Source organism: Sander vitreus, chromosome 4, assembly GCF_031162955.1.
Source record: "Sander vitreus isolate 19-12246 chromosome 4, sanVit1, whole genome shotgun sequence".
NCBI classification, from domain to species: Eukaryota; Metazoa; Chordata; class Actinopteri; order Perciformes; family Percidae; genus Sander; species Sander vitreus.
Window position 1 is genome coordinate 18,497,532 of NC_135858.1, and position 26,678 is coordinate 18,524,209.

At 38.3% G+C, this 26,678-nt stretch overlaps 1 protein-coding gene across 1 annotated transcript; it reads right to left on the minus strand.

Moving 5' to 3' along the window:
- Nucleotides 1–4,129: 4,129 nt before the first annotated feature.
- Nucleotides 4,130–15,354, minus strand: slc6a1b (solute carrier family 6 member 1b). Its single transcript, XM_078248847.1, has 14 exons — nt 15,108–15,354; nt 14,701–14,832; nt 14,347–14,447; nt 13,729–13,838; nt 13,116–13,248; nt 12,353–12,487; nt 11,164–11,267; nt 10,508–10,632; nt 9,974–10,086; nt 9,510–9,641; nt 6,876–6,978; nt 6,601–6,701; nt 5,994–6,161; nt 4,130–4,243 (listed from the first exon to the last, which is right to left on the minus strand). The coding sequence occupies exons 1-14, from the start codon at nt 15,352–15,354 to the stop codon at nt 4,130–4,132; spliced, it is 1,818 nt and encodes a 605-aa protein (XP_078104973.1).
- Between the last annotated feature and the right edge of the window lie 11,324 nt (nt 15,355–26,678).

The following is a 26,678-nucleotide window of genomic DNA, read 5'->3' on the forward strand; positions in this document are numbered from 1 at the left end:
TGTGTTGTTGGGGCCCTTGAGCAGACTTCTGAGCTGCTACTACCTCTGCTACACTGGAGCTGTCAGAGCTGCTCCGCTCATAAGTATATGCATACTCACAAGGACACGCTGAATCACACTCACACATGCTTAAAAACACAGTCATCACCACTATAGGATGCATCTGATCAGGTATAAAATCAGCTCTCTCTCTCTTTCTAAATTTCTCTCTTGCGCTCTCATACACACACACACACACACACACACACACACACACACACACACACACACACACACACACACACACACACACACACACACACACACACACACACAAACATACAGACACACACACACCATTCATTATCTTGCACCAGTGGTTTTCAATGCCTATAAATAATAAATTCTCAAAACAAAGATATGCTTAGATACAAACACCTGAAACACACCAGAGACATGGATCTGCACAAACACACTGCTGTATGTTGTCCCACCAGAGAGGCAGTAGTTAATTTCTCAGCTTTGGTGTTTTTGCTTTAAGGAGGACACTCTGAAATATGGTAATACACTTCATTTGTATACATATGATTTGCTGAAAGTAGTAGTATTTCACATGATTAAATTACCTATGAAAATGATCATGTATAGTATGCTCCAACTAAACCTGGTCCCTTGTACTTGTACTTTATAGCTAGGTTTAGATTTCTTCATCTCAATTCACAAGATGTACTGTATGCTCCCCTCATTGTCTGAGGGGTCCAGCAGGAGAACTGTAATTCAATAGAAGCACACTGAGGCCTGTAGCCTAAGGATGGTTGGGGATGTGCATTTTGGGGGAGCCTTGACACCAAATACCTTAAAAGACAACAGACTAACAACATATGTAATCCAGACACGTTTGTTAGTACCCTTTTTTATAAATTATTTGAAATAAAGATGTCTACACATTCTGTACTTCTTTTCTCACTGTGCATTTTGTGATGATTTGGCTATTTGGATCGTAACAAATGTAGGCTAACTACTGCATAACAGCAGGGAGATGGATGGTGCATTGTGACCGGGAGGGATTGGCTGTCAGCCTGGACAGCTCTAGTGTCTGTTCTGGCACAACTCTCAGTGCAGGTGTCATAAGGATATTGCTGTGGTAACACCATTTCGTCAGAAACTATCAGCTAAGTTTACAGAGAACATCTGTTTCGGTGAAGCTGATAGCATATTCATTTCTACTTATGTAATAAATCGAGCAGTAGCATAACACTGAGCTGAGCAAGTCAGTGCCATGCAAAACCATCTCACTCAACAATGCAGAAAGCATATTTTAAGAGCATATATAAGTCAGCACTTGTAGTTATTGAAAGAGTCACATCCATTTAACAAATGTAAATGGTATTTGTACGTTTCACAATTAACCTATTATTGTATTTTTTTCACCATTGGCTGGTTTTGTATGCATTTAAAAATAAATGGACACAAATATTGCCCACCCCGTAATGGAAAGATTACATGACACAGACGTTATAATCTATAGGTCTTTATTTAATTTTGCAGATAACATATATTGCAATCATGCTTTTTCATATAACACCATCTAAAGACATTTATTATAGTTTTTACATAGAATATTTTACATTAGGCCCATGAAACAGCTAGAAATATACAAAACAATATTGTCTGACTAGACATTTCTATTAGGCTACATTATTATAATTATCTTTATTACTCTATTTTTGTTATTGTAATTATAATTTGTACAGTAGAGAGAGATATGTGCTTTAGTTTCTGAGATAATAATATTATTGCAGAAAACAGCAAATAATATCACATTTTTTGTTCAACATTTAGACAAAAGAAAAGAAAAACTCAGGTTGTACGGACATTCACAGGTACATGTATTACACAGTCCAGTTTACAACATCATTCAAGAGAGAAAACTGCAGTATGGTAACTTTATACAAAATTCACAGAACCCTTTGTCATTGCACATTTTAATTCACATATCTTTGAAAAAAAAACCATAGATAAAAGATAATAAACGGGACGGATTCAACCTGATTCCTGTCGCATGTAGCTGCCACAGAAGCAAATTGTCTTGATCCTCCTTCATAGTAATGCAGTGCATCTACGCGTATGTTTTTATATTGCCGAGCAAACTTGATATGTAACAATAGGTTTTTCTTTACCCTATTAAAAGGAGTAGATTCAGTGGTGTTGGCCTACATTATATAGCATCTGGCTATGTCCTGTTGTGTTAACAGTGCTTTTGCCGGCTTTGTCCTCTGACTGAGCCCAAGTTTCTCTCTCCTAGTCTGCAGAAATCTGCACAATCGCCACAGGATAGAAACACACTATGGCATCTACTAAAATGACTATGAAGGCCATCACAGTTCATTTACACTGAAAGAAATTATGTGAGCTGAATAGCACACCTAAAAGAGGCAACAATTTGGATCAGCTTTTCGAGTGTGCCCAAGTATGTTTATATATTATACTGGTTTGTGTGTTTATGTTTTGTTGCTGCTTAAAGGGGCTGTACTCAAAATAATAATAAAAAAAAAACCAGCAGGCTGGGATGCCTCCACACCGCTCTCAAAGACCGTTCCCCAATTCGTGAAATACCCACGTTTTTTCATGGCTACATGCACTAACATGCATGCACGGCCGGACTTTCTATCAAAACAAAGAACAGAGATCAGATTACAACACACAGAGGGAGTGTGACTTAATTCTCAGAACGCCATTACTCCACTAGATCTTTACATAACAAATATTTCTTTGCTGCTATATTAATGTTCCGAATATCGAGTACAGCCCATTAAAGGTAGCACGTTGGATTAATGAGAGGAAATGGCAGAAATTTTTCGTTTCTTAAATACGGCATTCATTGTTTCAGTGTATAATGGTAGTATCTGAGAGAATTTGGTCACGTCCACCTTTGTTCCTGAGGAGTGGGTTACTAGATAGATATAAAAGTAAACAATTCCAGTCAGAATAGTGGTAGCTATCATAGAAATCCATAATGCAGTCTCCAATGCAGCGGCCCCTGTAGCTTATTCATTCTCAGAATTTAAAATATAGATCTGAATTAGTATTGGCTTATTGCAACACAACTCTCTTTCAACTTAACTTGTTATCAGGAGGCAGAAATATTAAATATTGTACGCACAATGCTAATGTGGCATTTTTTTGTATTGGCTACAGCTTAACTGTACGCTGTTGCTCTTTAGAGAGATAAAAGGAGATGCTTGATTGAATCCATATATAGTCAGTGGGTCAAATGTCTCCACCAATCTTTCTAACGTGAGTATGATTTTGGTCCTTCTTACTCTCACATATAGAAAATGACCTAAAATGATTCTACAAAAAAGATTCAGACAACATACAAAGTTATTGTTCTTTAGAAAACAAAGAAACAATTATAACAGTCTTGCTATGTATCCTATGTAAGTTGTTTTTGCTGTTGTCACTAGTGTCAATCGAGCCAAAAAAAAGTTGGACACTTCAAAATTCCATATTGTGCTTTTCAAAAGGTAGGCCTAGACATGGGTGGTAAACATTTCAGGCGAGCTGCAGAATCCTGCAAGGGAGTGATAGTCTGGCTAAATTATATTTTACACATACAAGCAGATTTTGGCCTTATCTGTTGCACATTCCCATTGCATTTTTTCCCACCTACTACACTGCATACATTTTAATGTATTTATTTAATGTACAAGGCAAATGCATTTAACCATTATTTTTCTTTGTACAGTAATTGAATTTTAGTAGATTAATGAATATCTTCAAAGTAGCACAATACTATTGAATCAACGTGGGCCTCCAAATTTAAATTATATATTCAATATACAGTAATTTCCTAAGTCACATTTCTTTTTCTAAAAAGACTAACTTTTTTGCATAATGAAATTCATAATATCACAACAATTTTGCTGGGTGGTTTGTTTTTCCTCATAAGTTTAACTCTGTATTATACAAATAAACAAACAGAAAAACCCCTACAAATAACTGTAATCAGGTTGGTCTCACGTGTCCCCAGGAGGTAGGTGAATAAAAGCAGACATGGAAGTCTGGTGGTCGTTCCAAACCTTGATTATGTTTTTTTCTGTGTAGATTGCCAGTCTGGCCGTCGAGACAGAGAGACAGGCAGAAGTTTCTAGATGTAGGCTTCCTCATTGACAGGGTTCTGATTCTGGTTTTCTGTCTGCTGGTCCGGGGCATTTTCCTGAGCCTTCGACAGTGCCAAAGGCTTCAACATTATCCGCAGGCGCTAAACATGGAAAAGCACTGATAACACAGCTGAAAAATGCACTGATGGTGTCAAAATTACAAGTAAACACTGTCATACAGCGTTTGTAGGAACCAAACAGCTACAAAGTTTGTGATCAAACCAATAAACTGTAACAAAACACACCAGCTACACAGCTGTGAGCTTGATGAATACACAGCCTAAGGCTCTGAGTGTACATTTTCTACAAGACACTCAGAAAAGACATCTATGCAGTTTTCCTGAAGTGATATATGGTTATAAGAATTAATACAGCCTGAGATATGATTGATAAAGACACTAACAAATGTTTCATGGGGCAAACTTACTGAGCCCACAAAACTAAATCAAACCATCCCAAACTTGGTAAATCTTTCAAATGTTCTTAACTATGGGTAGTGCTGGACCCGGGGTTCTACGGCACAGCAGTCATTTATATGGAGTGTTTGTGAAATTAAGCTTCCGCCTGGGTGCAGAGCACTAATCAGCTGGCTGATTGCTACAATTAGACAATCAGCCATCAGCTGGTACTGCAGGATCTGACACCTGCACATCGCCTCTGACAGCTTCTGTTGCACTGCCTGCAATTATGGCCCATTTATTCTGTCAGCGCCGGCTATAAAGCTATATCAGTCACTAGGGACTGCATAGATGTAAGGTTATTATTCAGCGCATTGTGGATGACTGCAAATCAAATGCTCTTAATGTAAATGGAATGATGGAAAAGGTATTATGTGCCAATGATTAGAATCATTAGATCAATAAAAATGCAGCATACCATTCTGCTGCATACAAATGAAGGTAATTTACTGAGAACTCAGTAGCTGGTATAGCAAAAAAGGAACTTAAATTGTTTAACAGAACTAATTAGAAACACTATTTTACTAATCCTTTTATCACTGTTCAACTCTTCATGGCAATTTATTTATGGCTTTGCGGAGCATGCCTGCATGTGTTTGCTCATTACAAAAGCACTGAATCACAGTGCACTTATAATGCACAGAGCAAAATCACATTGGACTGAAAAGTCTTTTTGCTGCTAAATTACGTTTCAGGTACTACTTTCACTGCCAGCCATTATGTAAATGTTGTAAATGTAAGTGAGGATTATATAAATCCTGGATCAGTATTTTCTGTTAAACATATTTGAGCCAGACTGTCGGTAAAAATCTACCGACCTTAAATGTTTAATCAAACTTTCCTTAATGGTTAAAACTCACTGTAAAATTACATTACATTATCCTCACAAAACATCAGCACCCTCTAAATATACCACTTTTCTCCTGTGTTGGATTGATCTATCATACAGTATGTAATACTATATGAGAGCCAAAAATCTTGCATACCTAGTAATCCACTTGAAACTCTCAACACAGAGCCTGCTTGGCTGCCGACTGCAGATTAAAATTCAAACAGCTAATAGATGTGTGAAATGCAGTGACGCTCAGTATTTCAGCCTGTTCAGCATTTATATACTAGTATACATATGTGTATGTATGTGTAATAACATGTGAGTGTAATAACATTTCCTTTAAGTGTATGTATATAGATTGTATTTAGATTTAATGTGCATATGCAGATATTTCTAGATATTGCATAAGCATTTCGTAACTCTACTTGCTTTCTATAGATATATGAATAGTTGCCCTACACTGCACATTCATTGTTCCTGAGCAAATACAACGAAAAACAGTCAAATACTATTATTTAAGTAAATGTATCAACTATTTGACTGAATCCACATTGACCTTACCTCTTTGTATGTGCCTTTGAGTGTGAGGAACATGTAGCCCATGTAGCCAGGGATGAGTGTCATGGAGGAGAGGGCCATGCACCACCCAACCCCCTGTCCCCAGGCTGGGAACACGTATTCACCCAAGGTGAGGGGAACCATCTGCACTGCACTAAACAAGAAGACTCCCTGGACAAGAGGGGCAAAGAATATATATCTCAGCGCCTTCATCATGCTTTGACATTTAACTATAACAGAGTCTAAATTCTAGGCTTCAAACATATTACAAATACATATTACAGTAAAACCTTAGAATAAGCTGTTGGTCTTGGATGATCTTTGGAAAACAACAGAAACACTGTGTAAAGTAATATGAAGGTATCATTACATAAAGTAAATGCTATTAAGTAAACATAACTAGACTCCTTTTGGTGTTCGTGCACACAATCATCAAGGGATAAGCGACAAGTAAAACCATAGCTTAGTTTAGCATATAAAGATTATAGCAATCATTCTCAATATAAAGCTTCACCTAAGTCATTATACAGTAAGCCTAAATATTGTCCTTGATGGGGTGTTATAGTTGGTGTCTGGAACATCATGTATGTTACCCACAGATAACACTTACAGCCACAATGAGCGGAGTGAAAACAACCCAGCAGGCCTTCCACCACAGACAGGGCCTGTAGCCAATCATTTCCTCAATGTTATCATAGAATTTGTTCGCACCTGGAACCAAAGATAAAGCATGATGAATACAGTTTTAGTTGTCACACAACACTAGATATGTTTCTAGTCTGGATCTTGCGACTTTAGCCCCCAATAAGTCAGCAACAAAAGACAGGAATGTTTTAGTTAGGAAAAAAAACATCCTTAAGAAGATTAGACATAGATGGGGCTCACCATAAAACCATGAAATTGAGATGCACTCAAAGAAGACCAAGAAGAGCAGGCACATTCCGCTAGCAGAGTAGTAGTCAAACAGCTTGAACACGTACAGTCCACCCTGTAAAATGAGAAGGAAAAAAGGGAAAGGCAAGCGGGAAAAGGTTGAAGAAGCAATAATAGTTTTGGATGTGCAGGACAGTGGAATAACATCAAATGCGAGAGCACCGGCGGCTGTAGCTGGTGAGTGTTAGTGATGTTTCATTGGTGAGGACCGAATTGGTGCTAAGACTTCTTTGTGGAAATTGTGTGCCAATGTGCAGCACAGGCAGGGCCAGTGTAGATAAAGCATCCCCACGAAACATTTCATGTCTGTCTACAATCTATCAGGGTGTTAAGGAGACCAGATCAAAGGGACCTGCTACAGTTTGTCGACTCCTATTCTGTGAAGCTTGATATATTTTGTATTGCCTGGAGCAGTGATTAGGGTAACTGTCTCATTCTAACAGGGCTGTGCATGTGACATGATGGAAATCCAGTTTGGCAGAAGTAAAGGGACAATGCAGGGTCTTCGAGTGTCATTGGCAAACACGACCTTGGCCTGCAGTGATTCTGTCATTGTTAGCTCACAAGTAGACAGAAACAGAAGCCTCTTTGCCGACTTTATGCTGACTTTTTGTATATATATATATATATATATATATATATTTTTTTTTTTTTTACTTTTGAACCACATTGCAACACAACTACGACTGTACCTTGTGCAGTAGTAGCCAGTAGTAACTTTGTGGTGGTGTTAAATGGTAAAACATGATAAAGTAAATACTTAAAACATCTCTTTTGACCTGATGCATGGTAGTCTGAACATTACAAGTAATGCCAACCATTTTAAAATGTGGCTCAAGTAGCATGTTAAACATGTTGGGAGATAAAAGTAGCCTAGTCTGAATCAACGGAAGTACATTCCTAGGATAATTGCCTGAATTCTCAAACTGTTTGCTTTGGGAAACAACAACAAACTTCGAGCTAGCATGCTACACGCTTTCAATTGCCTGTTTTGAAGAAAATTTGGATTGTGCAACATGGCAGGTCTGCCTGGTTCTTTTGGGGAATGATTGTAAAGATTTACAAAGAATACGTTTACTATTATTTAGTAATATTAATACATTTACTATCTAACTGGGATGTTTTGGGACCAATGACGAAGTACACATGGCAATACACTAGTAAGAGCAAATTATGTTTAACCATGTATCCAGCTAATTTAAAAAGCTCACGTTACTGTGTTGTATGAACAGTTAACTTCATTTAATATTGTATGTGGCGTTTTCTTTTGTGGGTTGAAAATGTTCCACCTAAACAACTTCCGTCCCGAAACTATTTTACAGAGCCACCGGCAAGAAGATTGTGATTGGTTTAAAGAAATTCAAACAACCCAGAGAGTTTTTTTCTACTATACCAGAATGTATGTGTGGAGCAGCCAGATCTTACTCCACAGTGCTGTGCAGATAGTTCTGGCAATGTGAGACAAAGAGTAGCTCAATACAATTAAAGAAAGATTTCATTTTATATGTTTATGCAAAATAAACTGTACATTTAGTAGTTAAAGAGCATCTTCATTGTAATATTCTAATGATCAGGTAAAGTGACCACGTTTTTTTTGAGACTCTAAAATCTTTCGTTAGAATCATAATAGATTGAAATATTTTTTAAATCTTACAGTGTAATATAATACTATTTACCCTTAGGACATTAGAACTTACATACAGAGCCCATTTCATGGCAATCTGCCTGTTTATCAGATTTGTGTGTGCAAAAGTGGTATTTTTACCTTATGGGGGTGCTATAGGCATTAAATGAACAAAATGGTTCATTCTCTGAGGAACATGAATGTGTTCAGTAATAACATTTCATAGCAATCTGCCCCTTAGACTATAATATATTTTTTTCAATTAAACTAAAGGAAGTTGTGGCCTGATGGTGGTGCTAGCCGAAAAGTCAGGGATCTTCCTCTGGACCAAAGTGTTGGACAGATAAAACAACGGACCATGTAATCATCCTTACCCATACACATCTACAGCAGCTAGCGGGTAAATAAGTGAAATTAAATCATGGCTGTGAACCTTTGTTTCATGTTTGCAGGCTGAAACATGATGCTAAATGACCTGAACCACTTTGGCAGGAACAGGAACAGACTCAGAGGGAGTATGACCCCATGACCTTTTGCTCTTGGGATATAATATAAGGGCCACTTGGCAAGATGAGTTAACAGTCTTGCATATTACTCTGTCAGCTGCTGAAGTCAAACTACTGGTGTTCTGTGTGATGCTTACATTGCCAAAGTTAGAAATGTTCAATGTTAAATGAGAAAGGCGTGTTGATGCCTGCATATTTGAAGTATTGACTCAGTTGATTAAAGGTGAACTTGTTGAACTTGTGCAGCATTTCTACTGGATTCTGCAAATATTATGAGAGGAGGGTGTATCCTCATAGTGTGATTTCTTGATGAACTGGAGACTTATTATTGACCGGAATATGGCAACAGATATGAACCTTGTCATTTAGTCAGAGGCTGTTTTTTTTTTTTTAAACTAACTACTCTGTAATGTCTCTGCAAGTTGGTGGAATATCCAATAAGAAATAAGTATTTACCTGTGTGATGTTGGACAATCCAATGATGTAAGAAATAAGGCAGACGATTGCAATGAAGATCTCTCTGCGTTTTCGCAGAATGTGAGGGAATTCATCAACCAGCGCGGTGATGAAGCCTTCCACAGTGCAGAACTGGAGAGGTTGCAAAGTCACGTCAAAACTGTGTTACGTGATTCATTGTTGTCACAATAAAAACATTAGTTCAATTACTAAGGTTTAGAACTAATTTTCATAAATGAAAGAGAAACAGCAAGACATATTACATTATATTTTAGTAATGCTTTTATGTGGCAATTACACATTGTGAAGGTTTCCACCCTGAAATAATATTACCTGGCCATTTATTTAAATGTTTGCTTTCATTTGTCAAAGCATTGCTTGACAGAAGCTGGAACATCAGCACTTTGCTATATGAATATGCCTAAAAACCACAGCTGAGACCATTTTTGTTGGGTTATCTTTACCTGGCTGTCGATTCCCAACATCAGCAGCATAGAGAAAAATAGTATGGCCCAGAGAGGAGAGATGGGCAGCTGGGTTACGGCCTCAGGATAAGCCAAAAATGCCAGACCAGGTCCTGACAAAAGACAAATGTTTTAGACATGGTGGTATGTACTCACAGTAGGACACTATTAAAAGATGAGTTCAAAAACAAAATGGCAATAAAGAAAAGAAAAAGAATGTTAATGTGTTGTCTGTCATTTTCAACACTCAAACTCAGCCATAATGAAATTAAGTGTAATTCTGGGTACATCCAAAGTGTCCTTGGAAGAACAAAGTGTGAGTGCTGAATGTCAAACTTGAGTATTTACACTAAGCATTTTTTCTTTCTAATAAACCCAGAAGTCAGAACTGACAGCTATTGACAAGCTAAAACCCTCTCTTTTGGACTAAAAGAATAACATCTAGCAATTTCGAGGGCAAATCTTTGCACAGACGCAAGTATCTCTTGCATGTGCTGATTGTCACTATCGAGTTTCAACATTGATTGCAATTACCTGAGGCGGCCACATCAGCGATGGGTCTCTTTGTTACATTGGACATAAATCCCACGATGGAGAAGATGACAAAGCCAGCGAACATGCTGGTGAAGGAGTTGATGCAGCAGACAATGATAGAATCTCTGTAGGAGAGAGACGAAGCACAAGGCAGCCATTGTCGCGCCTATATCAATTCCTTATCAACCTGTCACACATTGTCGAGAGACGTGGGGGGAAGGGAAGGTAGAGAGCCATTTTGCATCCTACAGTTACATAGCAGCTGAGTAAATTTATATTGACCTATTCTTTTAAAATGGCACCAGCAGTTTCAATATAGTTGGAACCATAGATGTATGTAGTTGGGCTGCAGTGTTTATCCGACAATGTGACAGAGGCTGAGACAAACCAAACGTCTGTGCCTATAAGTGTAAAACAGAATGTGGAGCCAAAATAAAGAAAAGACTGATACAGCTGGAGGCTCGATTAGTCCCAAAATAGAAGGTACAGCAGACACTATGTTACCAGGGAACCAAAAATAATCCCAGGATCAGACATCTGCACAGTCTCCTTAAAAAACAAACATGTGTGAGTGATCGGTACAAAAAACTCTGAACATGTATTTGATTCATTGGGGAAAATGAACCTGAAATATGCAAAATATCATAGTCACCTACCTGTATACGTTATTATTGAAGGGATTGTAGCTGCCAAGAGCAATCAGAGAGCCTAATCCCAGCCCATAGGAAAAGAAGATCTGAGTGGCAGCATCCAGCCACACCTGACACACAAAGATTAGAAAATAGAGTTTAAAAAACAGATGTAAACACATAATTAGTGCTAAATAGAGATCTTTATTTTAAAAAAGGCTAAATTTCATTTTATTTTGCTGATAATGTGACTGCGTTTGTCATTTTCAACCAATTTAACTGGCTTTGCTGATCAATGGACAAATGTATCTTGTCTTTTGTAAACCTTTGATGTAATGGCAAGACCTGGAAAAAAGTTGTATTCCAGGAAGTTGTTACACCTAAGTGCTGTCTTGTTACTCTTGGTCCTATCTGATCCACTCTGATTCCAAATCATTGCATCCTATCAACTTAACAGCAGGACCTTGCCTTGTCTGATAATGTCTCTCCACACCGCATCTAGCTTCATCTCATGTTCTTCTTGAGCTTGATGTGGCTAAGTAATTTATTCACAATCACTACATAATAAAACATAACATTAAAAAGAAAATCAACAATACTATCATGTAGGGTCTTATTTTCTCAGAATTAGATGCATCAGCCTACTGTAAATACCACTGGCATACTTCAGCTTTACAACATCTACGTGAGACCAACTGTATACTTTAAAATTAATTAACCTGCCTTGGCATTATAAATACAAATACACATAGCAATCACAGGAGTTCAACTTTTTATAAGCTATATATTATATACTATATATATAGTATATAATATATATATATATATATATACTAGATATTTGGAACATACACTGATAGTTTTTTATAGCTGTGTGTTAATAGACATCCCTTCTACTATTTTGATGCCTATGTAATTAACAGTGATTATTATAGAGATTAGATTTTAGTATTAATACTGTGCACACACCAATAATCTATTTGGATAAGATTGTAGACTAAATACAGTACTCTTCGCCTATATGCAGGTACAATAAGAGACCTCTACTATGGTATTACGGTAACCAGTCTATACAACTTTGCCCCAAAAAACACCTCCCACTGGGGCTCAGCTTATCCTCTTGCAGACACCTTTATTTTGGCGTCCAATAAAGAGCTATATGTATTCCTGAACAGAAACTCTTTCAGACATCTAGGCCGAAAAACAAAGAGCATACCTCAGACTCCTTTAGTTTTTGAAAGTCTGGTGTGATATAGAAGAGGATTCCATCAATTGCACCAGGTAGAGTGACGCCACGGCAAAACAGGATGAACAGCATAAAGTAAGGGTATGTAGCGGAGAAATACACCACCTGTGGGACACAAAGTTATATTAGAAAACGGAATATTGTCTACCAAAACTAACTTGTTAAATCGCACAGCTAGTGAGCATTATTTTACTCTGAACGTTTGTCCTGCAAACAACAAAACTACAAAAAAAAGTGAAAACTGCTAAGTTGTTCAACTCATCATGAACAGTGTTACAGTACTGTGGCACCATCCCAAAAGCACAGTGCAGCGCAGTGACCTAGCCAGCTATTCCCCAGAGGCAAGATAACCCTAGAATGGTTGGGTTCAGCACACTCTCATTGCACTATTTTCCTCCTTATCTGAACTAATTTTGCACTGTGCTATCAAAGTCAACACAGCTCAGATCATTCATGAGAAACTCTGCTGAATAAGACATGAACTAACAGAGATACTGTCATTGACACTGCTATGTATAAAAATTAATGATGAATCTGCCATACATAAAAAAGAAAACATTAATAAAAGTAGTATGATGAAGTTATGTGATGCCTTCATTTGAACAATAATCCAACATGTCATTGTGCCAATTTTACACCCTTGAGCATGAAGATGATGCAAATTCAATTCATGATGGATTTTATTTATTTCCATTTTGTTTTGTTTCTGTCTTTGTCTTCTCCCTCTACTTACTTTGCCAGTCCAGCTGACCCCCTTCCAGATACAGAAATAGACGAGCACCCATGCAATGGCGAGTGTGATAGCCAGTGGAATCCTAATCTCCCCAGGTTTCTCCAGACCATCAGTCATCTGGTGCATGTTACGTCTGCAGGGAAGGAGTAAAGTAGTCTTACTACAATGCACAAATGCGTCCTTGATCTTATACATGCAGCACACATGTGTGCACACAAATATGCACACACATGTCTGGATACTCACAAAAATACTCACAAAAAGCCCTCTGCTCTGGCTTTCCATTCTCACCCCTAAAGCTTTTTGTAAGGCACCACAGTTAAGGTAAGTCATGCTTGCATGCACGCATGTTTACACACATTTTTTTGCGTTTAGGTTTGTTTGAGGCCCTTAATTGTATGTGCACAATTTTTCCTCTACTTAAGGTATCTGAATAGATGAATGTAAAGGGATTTTGTGAACCATTGGATCCTCAGATCTAGATGGCAATATCAGACTCCAACCCTGATCATCATTATGCACAGTAGGGACCACGGCCTTTCTGTGTAGCTTAAATCTGTTCACAACAGAGCAGTATCCTTGTGATCTAAGCAGACTCTTATATCCAGCTTACTCCCAGAACTCCACCACAGCGCTGGTGAGGTTTTTGGTGTCTGTGATGCTGTAGTTGGTGAAGCAGCGCTCTGTGTTCCAGGAATTGCCACACGTCTGCCATGGCAGATCCTGAAAATTAAAGAAAATAAAAGAGAGAAAATCACACAGACAGCTCTTTTTACTTGGACCACTCTCTCACCGCCGGCTCCCATTCTCTCTGGCTGTCGAGCAGCCAAGACCATGATACTCATTGAGATTTCATGCTTTTCTCAGAAGAGTGAATGCCTCATCGCCAAATGCATTTATCAATACCTTGTGTAAGATGCTAATTATGTGGGAAAGGAAGTAGTAAATGTCATACTCTGTTAAGGGCTGTTCACCCTTAGGCCTATGTAAGATGTGTTAACAAAAAGAGCCTGCCACATAACTAAAACGGTTACTATGTATAAAATACAACCTGGCCAAAAACCCAAACTGTGCTTTGTTCTGATTTAAGGGGACACAACGATTTTTCAGTAGGAATCTAAGAAGCTAGACTACTTTAGGATTATTTCTTTCCTGAATGTTCAAGGTATTCAAGTCCTGTTACATTGTTTTATTAGGAAACAACAATATTATATAAATATAAATTACTCACACTAGTGAAGGAGTTGTACAGATAGTAAATAGCCCAGGAAATGATTACAATGTAATATATATTTAACCAGAAGGACAGAACAGCAGCAGCCAGACCAACACCTGAAACAGGGAGAGTACAGACATGATATTAAATTGTGCTGAAATATGTGTGTTGACATGAAACGAAAATAATAACATATGTAAGATATTTTGTAAGTTTTGGTCGTTTACAGACGATAAACCTATGCCCTCTGTTGCGTAATTATAAAGAGCCCCAATTTCCAACTTTGCCTGTTAATCAACCTGGCCTAATGAAGTAGCCAATTAACATAATAAGTGCAGGCCTTAAGAATAACGTACAAGTGTATTTTACCTTTGAACATAGGGGCCAGCTTCCACACTCCAAGCCCTCCAATAGAAGTGTACTGACCAAGAGCCGTCTCCAGAAGGAACAGGGGCATGCCAGCAAATATGAGGGTCAAAAAGTAGGGAATCAAGAAGGCCCCTGAATGAGAGGTGAGAGGTACATGTGCTGTGAATCATTACCTATTAACATTCATCATAATCCACATAAGATATTTGATAAAAGGAATATTTGCTTTTACACTGCGCCTCAGTCCCAGGCTTTCGCTTGTGCGCAAATACGCACGGCTTAGATGACTTTAGCTTTATTTTTTAATTAAAAACCTCCGGGAGCAAACTGGTAGTTTTTTGATGTCGAGATCTTTGCATTCCTTTTGGTGTATACATAAATGGACATTGCCAGGAATTCCTGATTACCTCCTCCGTTTTTTCCACATAAATAAGGAAATCTCCAGACATTTCCGAGTCCGATTGCGTATCCCACACAAGAGAGAAGAAAGTCAAATCTCCCAACCCACGTTTCTCTCTCGGGTATCTCATTTTTCGTCTTCTGCACTTTCACCACCAAGGTTTTGGGTTTGTCGTTCGGCGTGGTGGTGGGCGCGTCATTCACCGTCTCCGTTAAGACGTGTCCGTCTGAGGCTTTGGTCCCGTTGGTGGCCATGGTTACTGTGCGTGTCGGATCGTCCTGACCAGTGGAGAGGAAGGGGTTTCAGCACCGGTCCAGGCTAACAGCAGCTTCTCCGTCCTATTCACCCAGCTCCCAGATAAGTGCCGATTAGAGACGAATAATCGGTGTAATGAGTGATCAGGAGCAACTTAGCAGTGGTCCAGCAACCTGAAAACATAATTGAAATATGTATACATATAAATACAAAAACTATTTAAAAAATATCACTTGCTCCTCATGTCAATTTACTTGTATGAAATAGTTTATGAAGTCGAATGTCAGGTCTTAATAATGAGGGATTCATTTACGTATTTCTGCCTTAAGTGTGAAAAACAATATGTGATTCTTGATTTCAGTTCGATTAAAATGGAATTATTTCCCCCACTAAATGGATAATAACTTGTGTTCTGGAAGAAAATAATATTTTAAGAATAAATATGTGACTAAATTGCTTATTAAGGTGGGCATTTTACTGGCATGTACAAAAAATATATTTTACATTACTGGTAAAACAAATAATAATTATTTTACACGATTATTTTGCATGCATCCGTTGTAATTGCATGGTATTTCTTCAGGGTGGAGAGACGAAAATGTGCCACACGATCCGTGAACCCAACGGGATCAAATAAATACTTCTCATGCAATAAGAATCTCTTTTAATTGCCTGGAGTGAATGCATGCTAGCAGAAATTTAGAGCCTTCTCTTGTCCTTGAGTCATTATGCTCTAAATTCAATGGCCCACTTCTGTTCCGGTACAAGAGAAGAGCAATTAAACACATTTAGGAGTCAGGCGCGACGGTAATGTCTAATGAATCACCTGGAGAGGCTAACAACTCACTGGAGCTTTTAAATAGACATTTTTATTAAATATCTGCGGGGAAGATTTAAAATATTTAACATTCATTTAACTTACTAACAAATTGACATTGATGCAAACAATTAGCTACACAACATGTTCTGCATTTAAAAATGTACGTTATTAATTTCTATTTACCTGTACTTTTTTAAAATGCAAAATAATCTGCTCATGATAAAACATGGAACGCGCTCTCTGCGCCCTCCATCAACTCGCATGCGTAATTGTGAAAGGCATTATGAGGCAGCACGGTTACAAATATGTTGATGTTTTATATAATAACTATTTTATATCAAATCTGTTTATAATAGTCCACGTTCATGTAACATTTGCTTCAATGAGACGCACACCCTCAAGACAAATTGAGAATAATTGAACAAAGAATTATATGTACATTCATTTTCCCACAGATCACACATTTGACATATTTAAAACATTTGGCTACAAGACTGAAGGGTCAAATACGCTAATGACTCTCATGAGATGAATCTCTTGCGTCGTCATCAAGTGAAGTGCAGTCGCACATCCGTGCGCATTGCCAAATTTAGCGCATCTGCATGCCAAATTCCACGGTCCTCGATTGTAATAAGTAGCTATGTCAACAAACACTAATATATCTCTGATTCATATCAAATGCATACTGTGTAACAGAATACTTACAATAAAATCCTTTTCTTTTCCAGCTTGTTTCCCCGACGGGAAAAATCAGATTTCTTAAAAAAGTTACTTCCTTGCACTTTTACAGAATAAAACCAAGGTGAAAACTTTGCATCCGACGACAGCGAACAAATATATGATCCTGAGAGGGAAGGATGGCGACCAAATGCGTATTTGAGCGCGAGGTGCTGTCCTGAAAAGAGTGGTGCTGAAAGAGAGGAGGGGAGAGAAGACGGGGAAAGGAGCTGCCGCCGTCTGAGTTGAAGCGAGCACGGACGTAACATGGAGCGCAGGATCCTCACTCTCATCTACATAGCGTCAATGTCACCTCAAAGTCGACCCTCCCCAACTCCAACATTTCCACAACTGAGATGGCAGCGGGTTTGAGAGAGGAGCATCCTCTTGTCTCAAGGTTTTATATCCTTACTCCTGAAGATTTTTTTTCTACATCAGCATCTCTCTCTCTCTCTCTCTCTCTCTCTCTCTCTCTCTCTCTCTCTCTCTCTCTCTCTCTCTCTCTCTCCCTCACCCTTCTTGGCTCTCTCAGGGGCCAGTTAATGCATAATAACTAAAAATAATAACTTAATAAATATATTCCATCAAGTTGCCATTAATAACACTTGTTCAGTGTTTTTTTATTTTCTAAACTTACATCCATCCAACATTTGCGTGATGAAGGTGAAACAGCTTATGTAAAAAGGTCACGCTCTGGGTAAAAATAAAAAGTGTTGCATCAAATGCAGCAACTCTAAAGTAGCAGATACAGAGGAAGATGCCAATGGCTGCTCTAGCTTCTGGCAAAACGTGATAAAAGGGTCCCAGCCAATAAAGGGAGTCAGGGTGTGTAAGATAAATTGAAAACTCTGCTTATAATCTTCTTAGCTAGCTGCCTTCCAAAATGAAATACCCTTGTGGAACATCCCAAATGAGCAGTCTTAATGCAGACTTTAACTCCTACACCAAGATAAATTATTAGGCTCTCACTGGGACTCTCGCAGGGTTTAACAGTTAAAGTTTTAGTTGTGAAAATGAGTAAAGATTATGCAGTGTTAATATTAGAAGAACATCTACATCTGCCTTTGGGAATGACGAACGCTGACTGATGAAAACTTTGATATTGATGATTTTTTCCTGTATTCATAGAGTCATAAAGCTTTCAGATGACACCTTATCATGACTCATGATATTTTGGTGCCAAAGCAACTTCATTTGAATGTTAAGTGGCATCATATGGCATGGCTTATGTTGCTGTTATGGATGCATGCAATTCTGGAGTGTGTCAAAATCTACCATTTCCATATTCTTCTATTCATTTGCTTCATTTCTTCTCCTTTTTCTTTTTTCCACACTATCCCCATTCTCTCACTGCTCTCACTCTTTGCTCCCCCCCCAACCCACACCCCTCATGCTCATCTGCCCAAATCTTTCCCTTCCGTCTTTTGTTATTTTTTTCTCTGCCATACTGTAGGCTGTAAGGTGCTGATACAGTGCAACAGAAAAGCCACATCAATGAAAGGGAAGTAAAGAATGCCCAGATGGTGAACCAATGTGGGGTGAGCTAACCTTCTAATGATACGAAATGAAATTTAGCATTTTTAATCCCAACTGGCTGATTGTCCTGCAGGCTGTGGCACCTCAGATGTGCAAAAAGCCTCCCGTTGGCCTGCAGCTCTCACACGAGGGGAATTCAAAATGCCACAGTGATGAGAGCTGGTGGGTCTGTGCTTGTGGCCCTGGCCCCACCTGATGGTGAGCCTGTGTGCAGTGGAGCTTGTAATTACAAAAGGAGGTGGTAGTAATAGAGAGTAGAGTACAGGCAAACACACGGGCAAACACACAGGCAGACAGCTGGCCCCCAGTTTCACCGCTCAGACATAGGGGACAAAAGCGATGCTCTGAAACTGTAGAGCAGATTATTGGTCATGTGAGAAAGACAAAATGGCGATGCAGATGATGATGACAGTGATAATGTTGACAGATGCATTTTATAATGCAGCATATTTACAGAGCCTTTCAGAAATATGTTGCCTCTCACTTTCAGTATTACATTGAGGCTTTGCATTCATGGTGAGGCTCTTAAATTGTAAATAACAGCATCCCACGTGTACCTCTTAACACTGCAAGTCAAGCAGAATATGAATCCACGTAAAATAAAAATTGTATATTAATAAACTTGAACGACGCATTCTAACATGCTTACTATGTTCACCTTCTTAGTTTACCATGCTAGCATGCTCTGAGTTGCCAATAAGCAATACACACAAAGTACAGCTGATGATAGGAATATCATTAGTTTTGCAGGTATTTGGTCATAAACCACAGTAACAGGCAAATTTTAATTTTGACTTGATGATGGCGCTCTATGAAACATTAAGGTATCATCTACAATTAATTCTGAGGGGGGCATGAATGTATGTACCAAATTTCAAGGCAATCCAGGTAATAGTTGTTGACTATTTCTCTCAAAATGGATGTTAACCTCATGGTGGCACTAGAGGAAAAGTCAGGGCATCACCAAAGTCATTAGGATTCATCCTCAGGGGACCATGAATGTCTACCAAATTTCATGACAATCCGTCCACAAGTTGTTGATACATTTCTGTCTGGACCAAAGTAGTCAAATGACAGACAGACCAACATAGCTACGCCGCTGTCATAGCTAAAATCAAAACATATCTAAAAAACAGACCTGTACCATTATGCAAACATACAGGGACCAAATACAATCTTCTTGAAAATACTCTCATGAAGTATTAGTAGCATCAGTAGTATACTCTAATATAAAATGACATCCAAAAAAAATTATATAATTATAGTATATATTTGAAAAATTAATCCATACTATTCTTGAGACAGTGGTTTTAACTAGGGCTGTCAATCGATTAAAAATTTTAATCGAATTAATTACATACTATGTGATTAATTAATCGAAATTAATCACATACATAATTAACGGTGCCTGAACCGATACTTGTTTATTGCTAAGGCCATATGGTCAAAATTAAATGATTTAATAATAATGTATAACAATAACAATAACTTATTTCACTAGTAAATCGCTGTTGAATGACAAAAACAACCACCAGATGGGAAAAGGACATTTACAATAACTTCAAATGCACCACGAGGCTGTAGTTTACCAGTTTCATTGAACGAATGGTGGCTAGAACGGCTCCAGGTCAAACGTCAATATGGAATGGATTAATCTGCGTTATTTTTTTTAACACATTATTCTTTCTCAGATTAATTAATAGAAATTAACGCGTTATTTTGACAGCCCTAGTTTTAACTTTATTGCTACTTGGCACTTTACCGCTTCAATATTGTCCTTTTAACATTGACTGCATGACTCGTCTGCAGTCCCTTTCCAAGTCAGTTGCTGTGCTTGCAAAGCGAAGATGCATCTCAAATATAAAGCAGCATCTCAAATATCTAGTTTGAACAAACATTTTTTAACATTGTTGTATGTTGGCTTAGCACTCTGGAGCTTATGGAAATGGATGTGTGTTTGGGTATATGAAAGAGAGATAAAGACACACTGACAAACAAACAAACAGATAGATGGAGCCCTGTACTGTAGCTTTTCCATGTCTCTTAATCCTAAAAGCCTCTGTTCTTTTTGGGTGGTGGGGAGAGGGAGGGGCTGTTGTCAGGACCAGTTATGTGAAACACTGCAGGCCCATAGAATATATCTGGCTCTTCATTGGTAAGTCAGTCAGGTAGGACGCTGCTAGGCCTCTCCAGAAGAGCCTCGGTGCAACGTTTCCGCTCTCAGTGAAAAGATGCAAACAAAGTGATGTGTCTGTTGCCGGGTGATTCACAAAAAGAACCCAGGGTGCATTTCTGTAAAAAGGGAGGGTGAAAACACAGCGGCAAAGTAAAACAAATACTGGCCTCCCTCCCTGCCTCCCTCATTCTTCTCACAGCCAGGAAGGAATGTAGAAGTCGGTGAGGGAAAGTGAAGCCAAAATGTTTCTGCCAAGCCAGCTTATGCTTAATAAATGTAGCAACATATTTAAGAACTTCATTGTAATATAAAGATGAAGATTCAAATACCTACTTAATCGGAAATTTGATTCTGAGAACATGTTTGGAGAAGTGCCAGAATGAAGTATAATTCTAAATCAAAAAGCAGTTATAAATTGATTGATTTTTAATGGCTGTAAATTCATGCATGTTTTTACCTAAATCAATAACCGTCAAAGAACTTTCATGGTCCAAGTATCAGGGGAAGTGTCAAGCCATTAGAGATGTTTTCAGACACGTGACGAGGGATGTATTGTCTGTAAATGTGCTGTGACATTGTTTTGACCCCCTGCCATGATTCATTATAACATCAGTGACACAGGTTGCGAAAGGTTACCAAGGTGCAGCAGATGAATATGCAAAATGGCATTTTGAGTGTAAAAGGTAAAAGGTTAAGTAAGAAATAAATGCTTGTTTTTCATGACTGATGTCAGAGCTGCTTTATGTCATATTAACTATGAGTGTGTGAAACAGAGAGAGCTATCTTTAATGCTGCAGTGCCAAACCTGCCACAGGTACATTGCTTCTTTTGCACTACATTGATAATCTGGAGTAAAACTAATGCATGGAAAAGTGTGTATAAAACTGTGCCAAGAAAGTGTTGCCTTTTCATTCAATAGTTTTGGAGATATTTAAATCTGGACCACAGTGGTGGGTCGACCATCATGGCCTCCCCCAGCAAAAGTCAGGAAATCAGAAGGCTTTATTCTCTGGGGACCGTGAATTTATGTACAAAATTCTGACCATTCATGTGGTAGCTGCTGACTGTCTTTTCGCCAGTGTTGCAAAAATATTTAAAAACCTATTCTAACAGGTTTAGGATGTGACCACATCTATGTCTCTAATATGCTTTTATTCACACACTAATGAAAGAGCTTATGAATAAATATATTAGTCATTAAAATGGAAATTACAGTTTTTTCCAACTGTCTCCTTTTTTCAAAACTACACACATTTCCCAAAACTGCACACACAAAATGCAAAATGCCTCACATCTCCTTCAAAATGAAACACTGCATTCAAAACACCATAAACACATCTCAAAATGACACTTTTTTCATATAGTAAATTTTTGGATATACCATGTACACACTGTTGTTCTAAATCTAAAGCTCTTTTGTCTTTCATAGGCTTATATCTACATTTACAATGTTCTAGAGAGAAAGTAATCTACTGAGAGGGGTTGAAAAGTGCACTGTAAACAACAATGCAATGTTATAATATTTATTGGACGAAACATGTTTGTAAGAGTAGCACAGTGTTGTATACAGTAGCATGAAACAAGAAAACAAAACTACAAACATATGTAAACCAAAGGTATCATTTTTAGAATAAAGAATGTGTGTGTGTGTGTGTGTTGTGTGTGTTTGTGCGTGCTTGTGTGTCGTGGTGGGGGGGTGGGGTGGCGTTGTATGCACAAACAAAGTCTGATTGATTTGTAATGCTGAAATAGTCATTAGATAGTTGCATGAAGTATGGACTCCATTGCAAAGCTACTCAAGATGGGCTTCTCTCATGGTCAATCCGTGGTTGATCACATGATGAATAAGTGTGGCCCTGATCTCATCAGAGATGGCTCTCCTTTATCTTCTTCCCTCCTCCTCCTCCTCCTCCTCCACCTAGTTGTCATCCCCTGTCTGTCCCTCCTCCTCTTCTTGGTCTCTGTCTATTGTTGGCATCTGTTGTTCAACTACATGACCTATGTATAGGCCTATACTAAAGCAGTGATTGGTTAGTGTTCAGTTATGACATAATGTGTTTGCACATGTGAGGAGTGTGTGTGTGTCCTGGTAAATAAGTGTAGCATTTTGATTGGTTGTGTTTAGAAAAGGAAAGCAAGTCACTTCCTGTTAGATTTTTGTGTCTTAGGTAGAGAATTGTGTGTAGTGTTTTGAAAAAAGTGTTTTATGCAATTGAAAACTGAGTGAAAGGCTGAGAAATAGCTTATGGTTTTGGAGATTTGCTGTGTAATTTTGCACTTTGAGTGAGAGGTTTCAAAAATTGTGTGACATGAAAATATTTTGTGTGTAAGCAGTTGAAAAAAACTGTAAATAATATTTACATATTTGTTTGCTCATTGCTCCATTGACTCTGCTTGGAGACACAGAACAACAAAGAATTTGGATCAATCTTGGATGTTTGAATTAATTTAACATAAAACTGTATGCATATATGAGATTGTGTGTGTTACCAGTTTAATAGGTGCCATTTTAGCGTTCAATGTATGGATTTACATATCTTGCCTCAGTGCCATTTTCTGTTGTTTGCATTGTATTTTGAAACCCAATACTATTTGTATTCGCCTTTGTGTCACTGCCACATATGAAATACCACTTTTCCAGAGAAATTAACATCTCCCAACTTCTAAAATGCATAAATCTTCATCAGCCAAATGTTATGAAGTTGTTCATGAGTGATCTCAATCCCCGGGGGCCGATGTGGAATAGGAAGTACAATAAATTATTGTGTTTCCAGGTCTAATCTGATTTTCCACTAGGTTATGTAGCCAAAGTTCAACTTACAGTAATTGAACTTTGACCCTAAACATGCTTATCACCACAACATGCTTCCAAAGGGATTCTGCCATTGGCTGGAGGTGAAAATTATCCATCTATCCATTAGCTATATGGTGGAGGCAATTTTACTGTTGACAAGAATGGTGGGAAAGTTATTTTTGTGCATCTCTGAATTCGAATTGCAATTCATTCATTTCACTCTCTGATCCTACTGGGACTCGAGTAAAAAATCAAAAGCATGGCAGAAAATGTCAGAGTGGACAGCGATACTGGGGTATACAATTTATATTGTAACCAACACCTAGACCATATAGCATTCTGGTCAGCTATGTATGATTATGCACCACTCTTTATTTTGTGCACTTCACAACACAACATTTTTTCATAAGATTGAAAGGTAACTAAACATTCAAAACAGGTTTAGTAATAGTTATCTTCTTTCAAGTGGAGAGTTTCTCATTCTGTTACATACGCTCAAAAAACTGTAAATGTCTGTAAATGACATTACCTGCACAAGCTGAATTGCACAAAATGTAGCTTGTGACACTTGGTGACTCGTACAGCTTTCAGTGTTTTTTCCCGGGAACTGCTGTGCCAGCTGTATTAACTATGAGTCTGACAAGTGTTGTAGGTACAGTGTGTCGCTGTTCAGAGGATTGTACTGCGCGTTGTTCATGTTCTGCTTACATGTACAGCTTTTGACACACACACACACACACACACACACACACACACACACACACACACACACACACACACAGTTTGTGTTACTGTACAGTTGTGCCCTTTGCCCCATATTATGATTTTACTACTACCGTAGTCATTAAAGTATCTCTACTTGACATAGTTGTTACAGGGCTGAAAATCATTAGAGTTGTTACTGAAATCAACATTTTGACTGAAAGAGAGTTCAAAATCTGCACCCATCCCAGTAACAAAAACATGGACAAAATTGATGTTTCATTTGACTGTTTTGATTTCATCCCATTGTGAATCCAAGAAGAATAAAAAACATTTCTTTTTTTAACTAGCAAATTAGCAAAGTAAAAACAAAAACCCTCATAATGATAAATATGAATTTATACTAGAAGCATCCATTCTCTTGCAGGTCATCTTTCTCATATTGTTTTATCTGCTTACTAAAAATAAAAAAAATAAAAATCAACATACACATAAACACTCCAGTGTGTAATATTTCTCTTAAAAAGGATACTGTTCAAGGTCAAACTATTGATCTGCATCAGTTTTGGCCATGGTTTTGGCTGAAAGCAGCAGAGGAATTATTGACCGACTCTTAAAAATCCAAAAATAATGTGGTTCTTTTTGTCCAGAGGGCTTGTGGCTTGTGTTATGGGAATATCAATACACTTTGGCCTCTGGTTTTACTATAACATATTGCTTGTGCACCTGTATTAATGTTCCACATCAATCTGCTGTTTCGTACAACATCAGAGAAGAGTGGGGGGGGCTTTAGATGCTGGATGACTGAGTTTGATTGGGTTGTAGCTGCTGAAGCTACAGAAATATGAATCAAACGGACAAGCTTGCTGGACTCAGAAAGGACTTCAGTGGGTGAAGCTATAACTGGGATGTTCCACTCAAACTGGTTTGTGTGGAATCTCATGTATTTGCAAAAAAAGGCTCTGCATGAGAAATTAAATCTCAGACTATAATTCCATTGGTATTCCATTTGGGCTAAGAGCACAGTACCAATTCTCATTTATCACATATTTAAACAATGGCTGTAATTTAATGTCATACATCTTTGTTATATCAACCTACCTTTCAGTGGAGTAGGACAATGTATCCTTTCTATGGGTTAACTAACTGTGTTCCCAAGAATGTTTTTATGGGTGGTTACCCCTAGTCAAGGTAATTGAGGTAGACAGAATGTGATCCACGAGTCAGGACTGATATTTAGACTTAATGGCTTTCATAGAATCTGCATCCGCCACCACCTGCACCTTCAAACTCATGGCTGACTGATGTTGTTGGGAAGTAAATGAGATAAAGGGTGGAGGTTGTGATTGCTTTTATCTTTAGACTTTTTCTTTGCTCCTGGGTAGTTTGGAGCATTATAGTAACTAATAATATGAAATAGTCGTCAGAGATATTCACTAAATCATCAACATCATTAGGTCAAGGGCGAACAAAGGTTTTTGTGCAAAACACAAACATCTACAACATTTTGAAAAGCAAACTAGCCATTTTGAAAAAGAGAACTAGCCTGGATGCCAGCCGAACTTAGCCCCACCCACAACATTCGAGGTCGGGAAGTTCGGTCTGGACTTGATCCATTGAGGAGCAATTATGCTCGAACAAGATCTGTTCGGACCAATCAAATTGTCGGACAGATTACCAACAGTAACAGAATCAACCACGTCACCAAAGAGCGCTTGGGTTGAATTTGTTTACAACAGGTGGCTGCCGCTGGAGAATTGAAATGTGTAGATTCCACCATTGCGTCTGTTACAGAAGATATCGACAGAGCATTCATTTTAAAATCCTCAACCGGCCTGTCTCAAACTAGATGATGGTGTGGCTTCGACTCAGCTGTTCAAGTGGCAGAGGCTGGTTTTACAACGTAAGAGGCTTCACCTGTTTCAATGGCCAATAGAGAAGTCAGCTGGTAAAGTCAGATATAAACTATATGAATAAATTGATCATTAATCCATTTTATTTCTGTGTTACAAACAGCTTTAGGAAATGACAGAGTTTTAGACGGAGCGGAGCCTCAACAACCGCCCGAAAGAGACTGAAGAGAGAGAGCGCCCAGCACCGTTAGAACAAAGCCGTGAATCAGAGAAATAAAACGTGTTTTCGCCGATTCATCTCTAGAAATGCAACTGTAGCAAGCATGTCACTATCACTAACGTTATCCACATTCATATTTACATGCAACAAATGATATATCCACCTTCAAAAAAGTCTAAAAGTCGGGAGTTAGAACGAATGCATTGGGCAAGTTGCGAGTGGTTGCTATGGAGACGATACACGGTGTTGAGTTCTGTTGACAGTTCAGTTGAGTTCTGTTGCTCTGATTGGTTGTAGATCTATCCAATGAGTGCAGAGGAATTTTCTTTCCTGGTTCGGTTGGAACACGCCCCATAATCACAGCCCAATGGAGCGGTTTCAGACTCATATTCTGACTAGAATTTGAGTATGACCACGTCAGGCTAGAAGAGAACACTAAATCAATTCAATTCACATGACCATTTAAATGCAAATCCCTGCTGTGATTATTGAAATCTTCACTCAT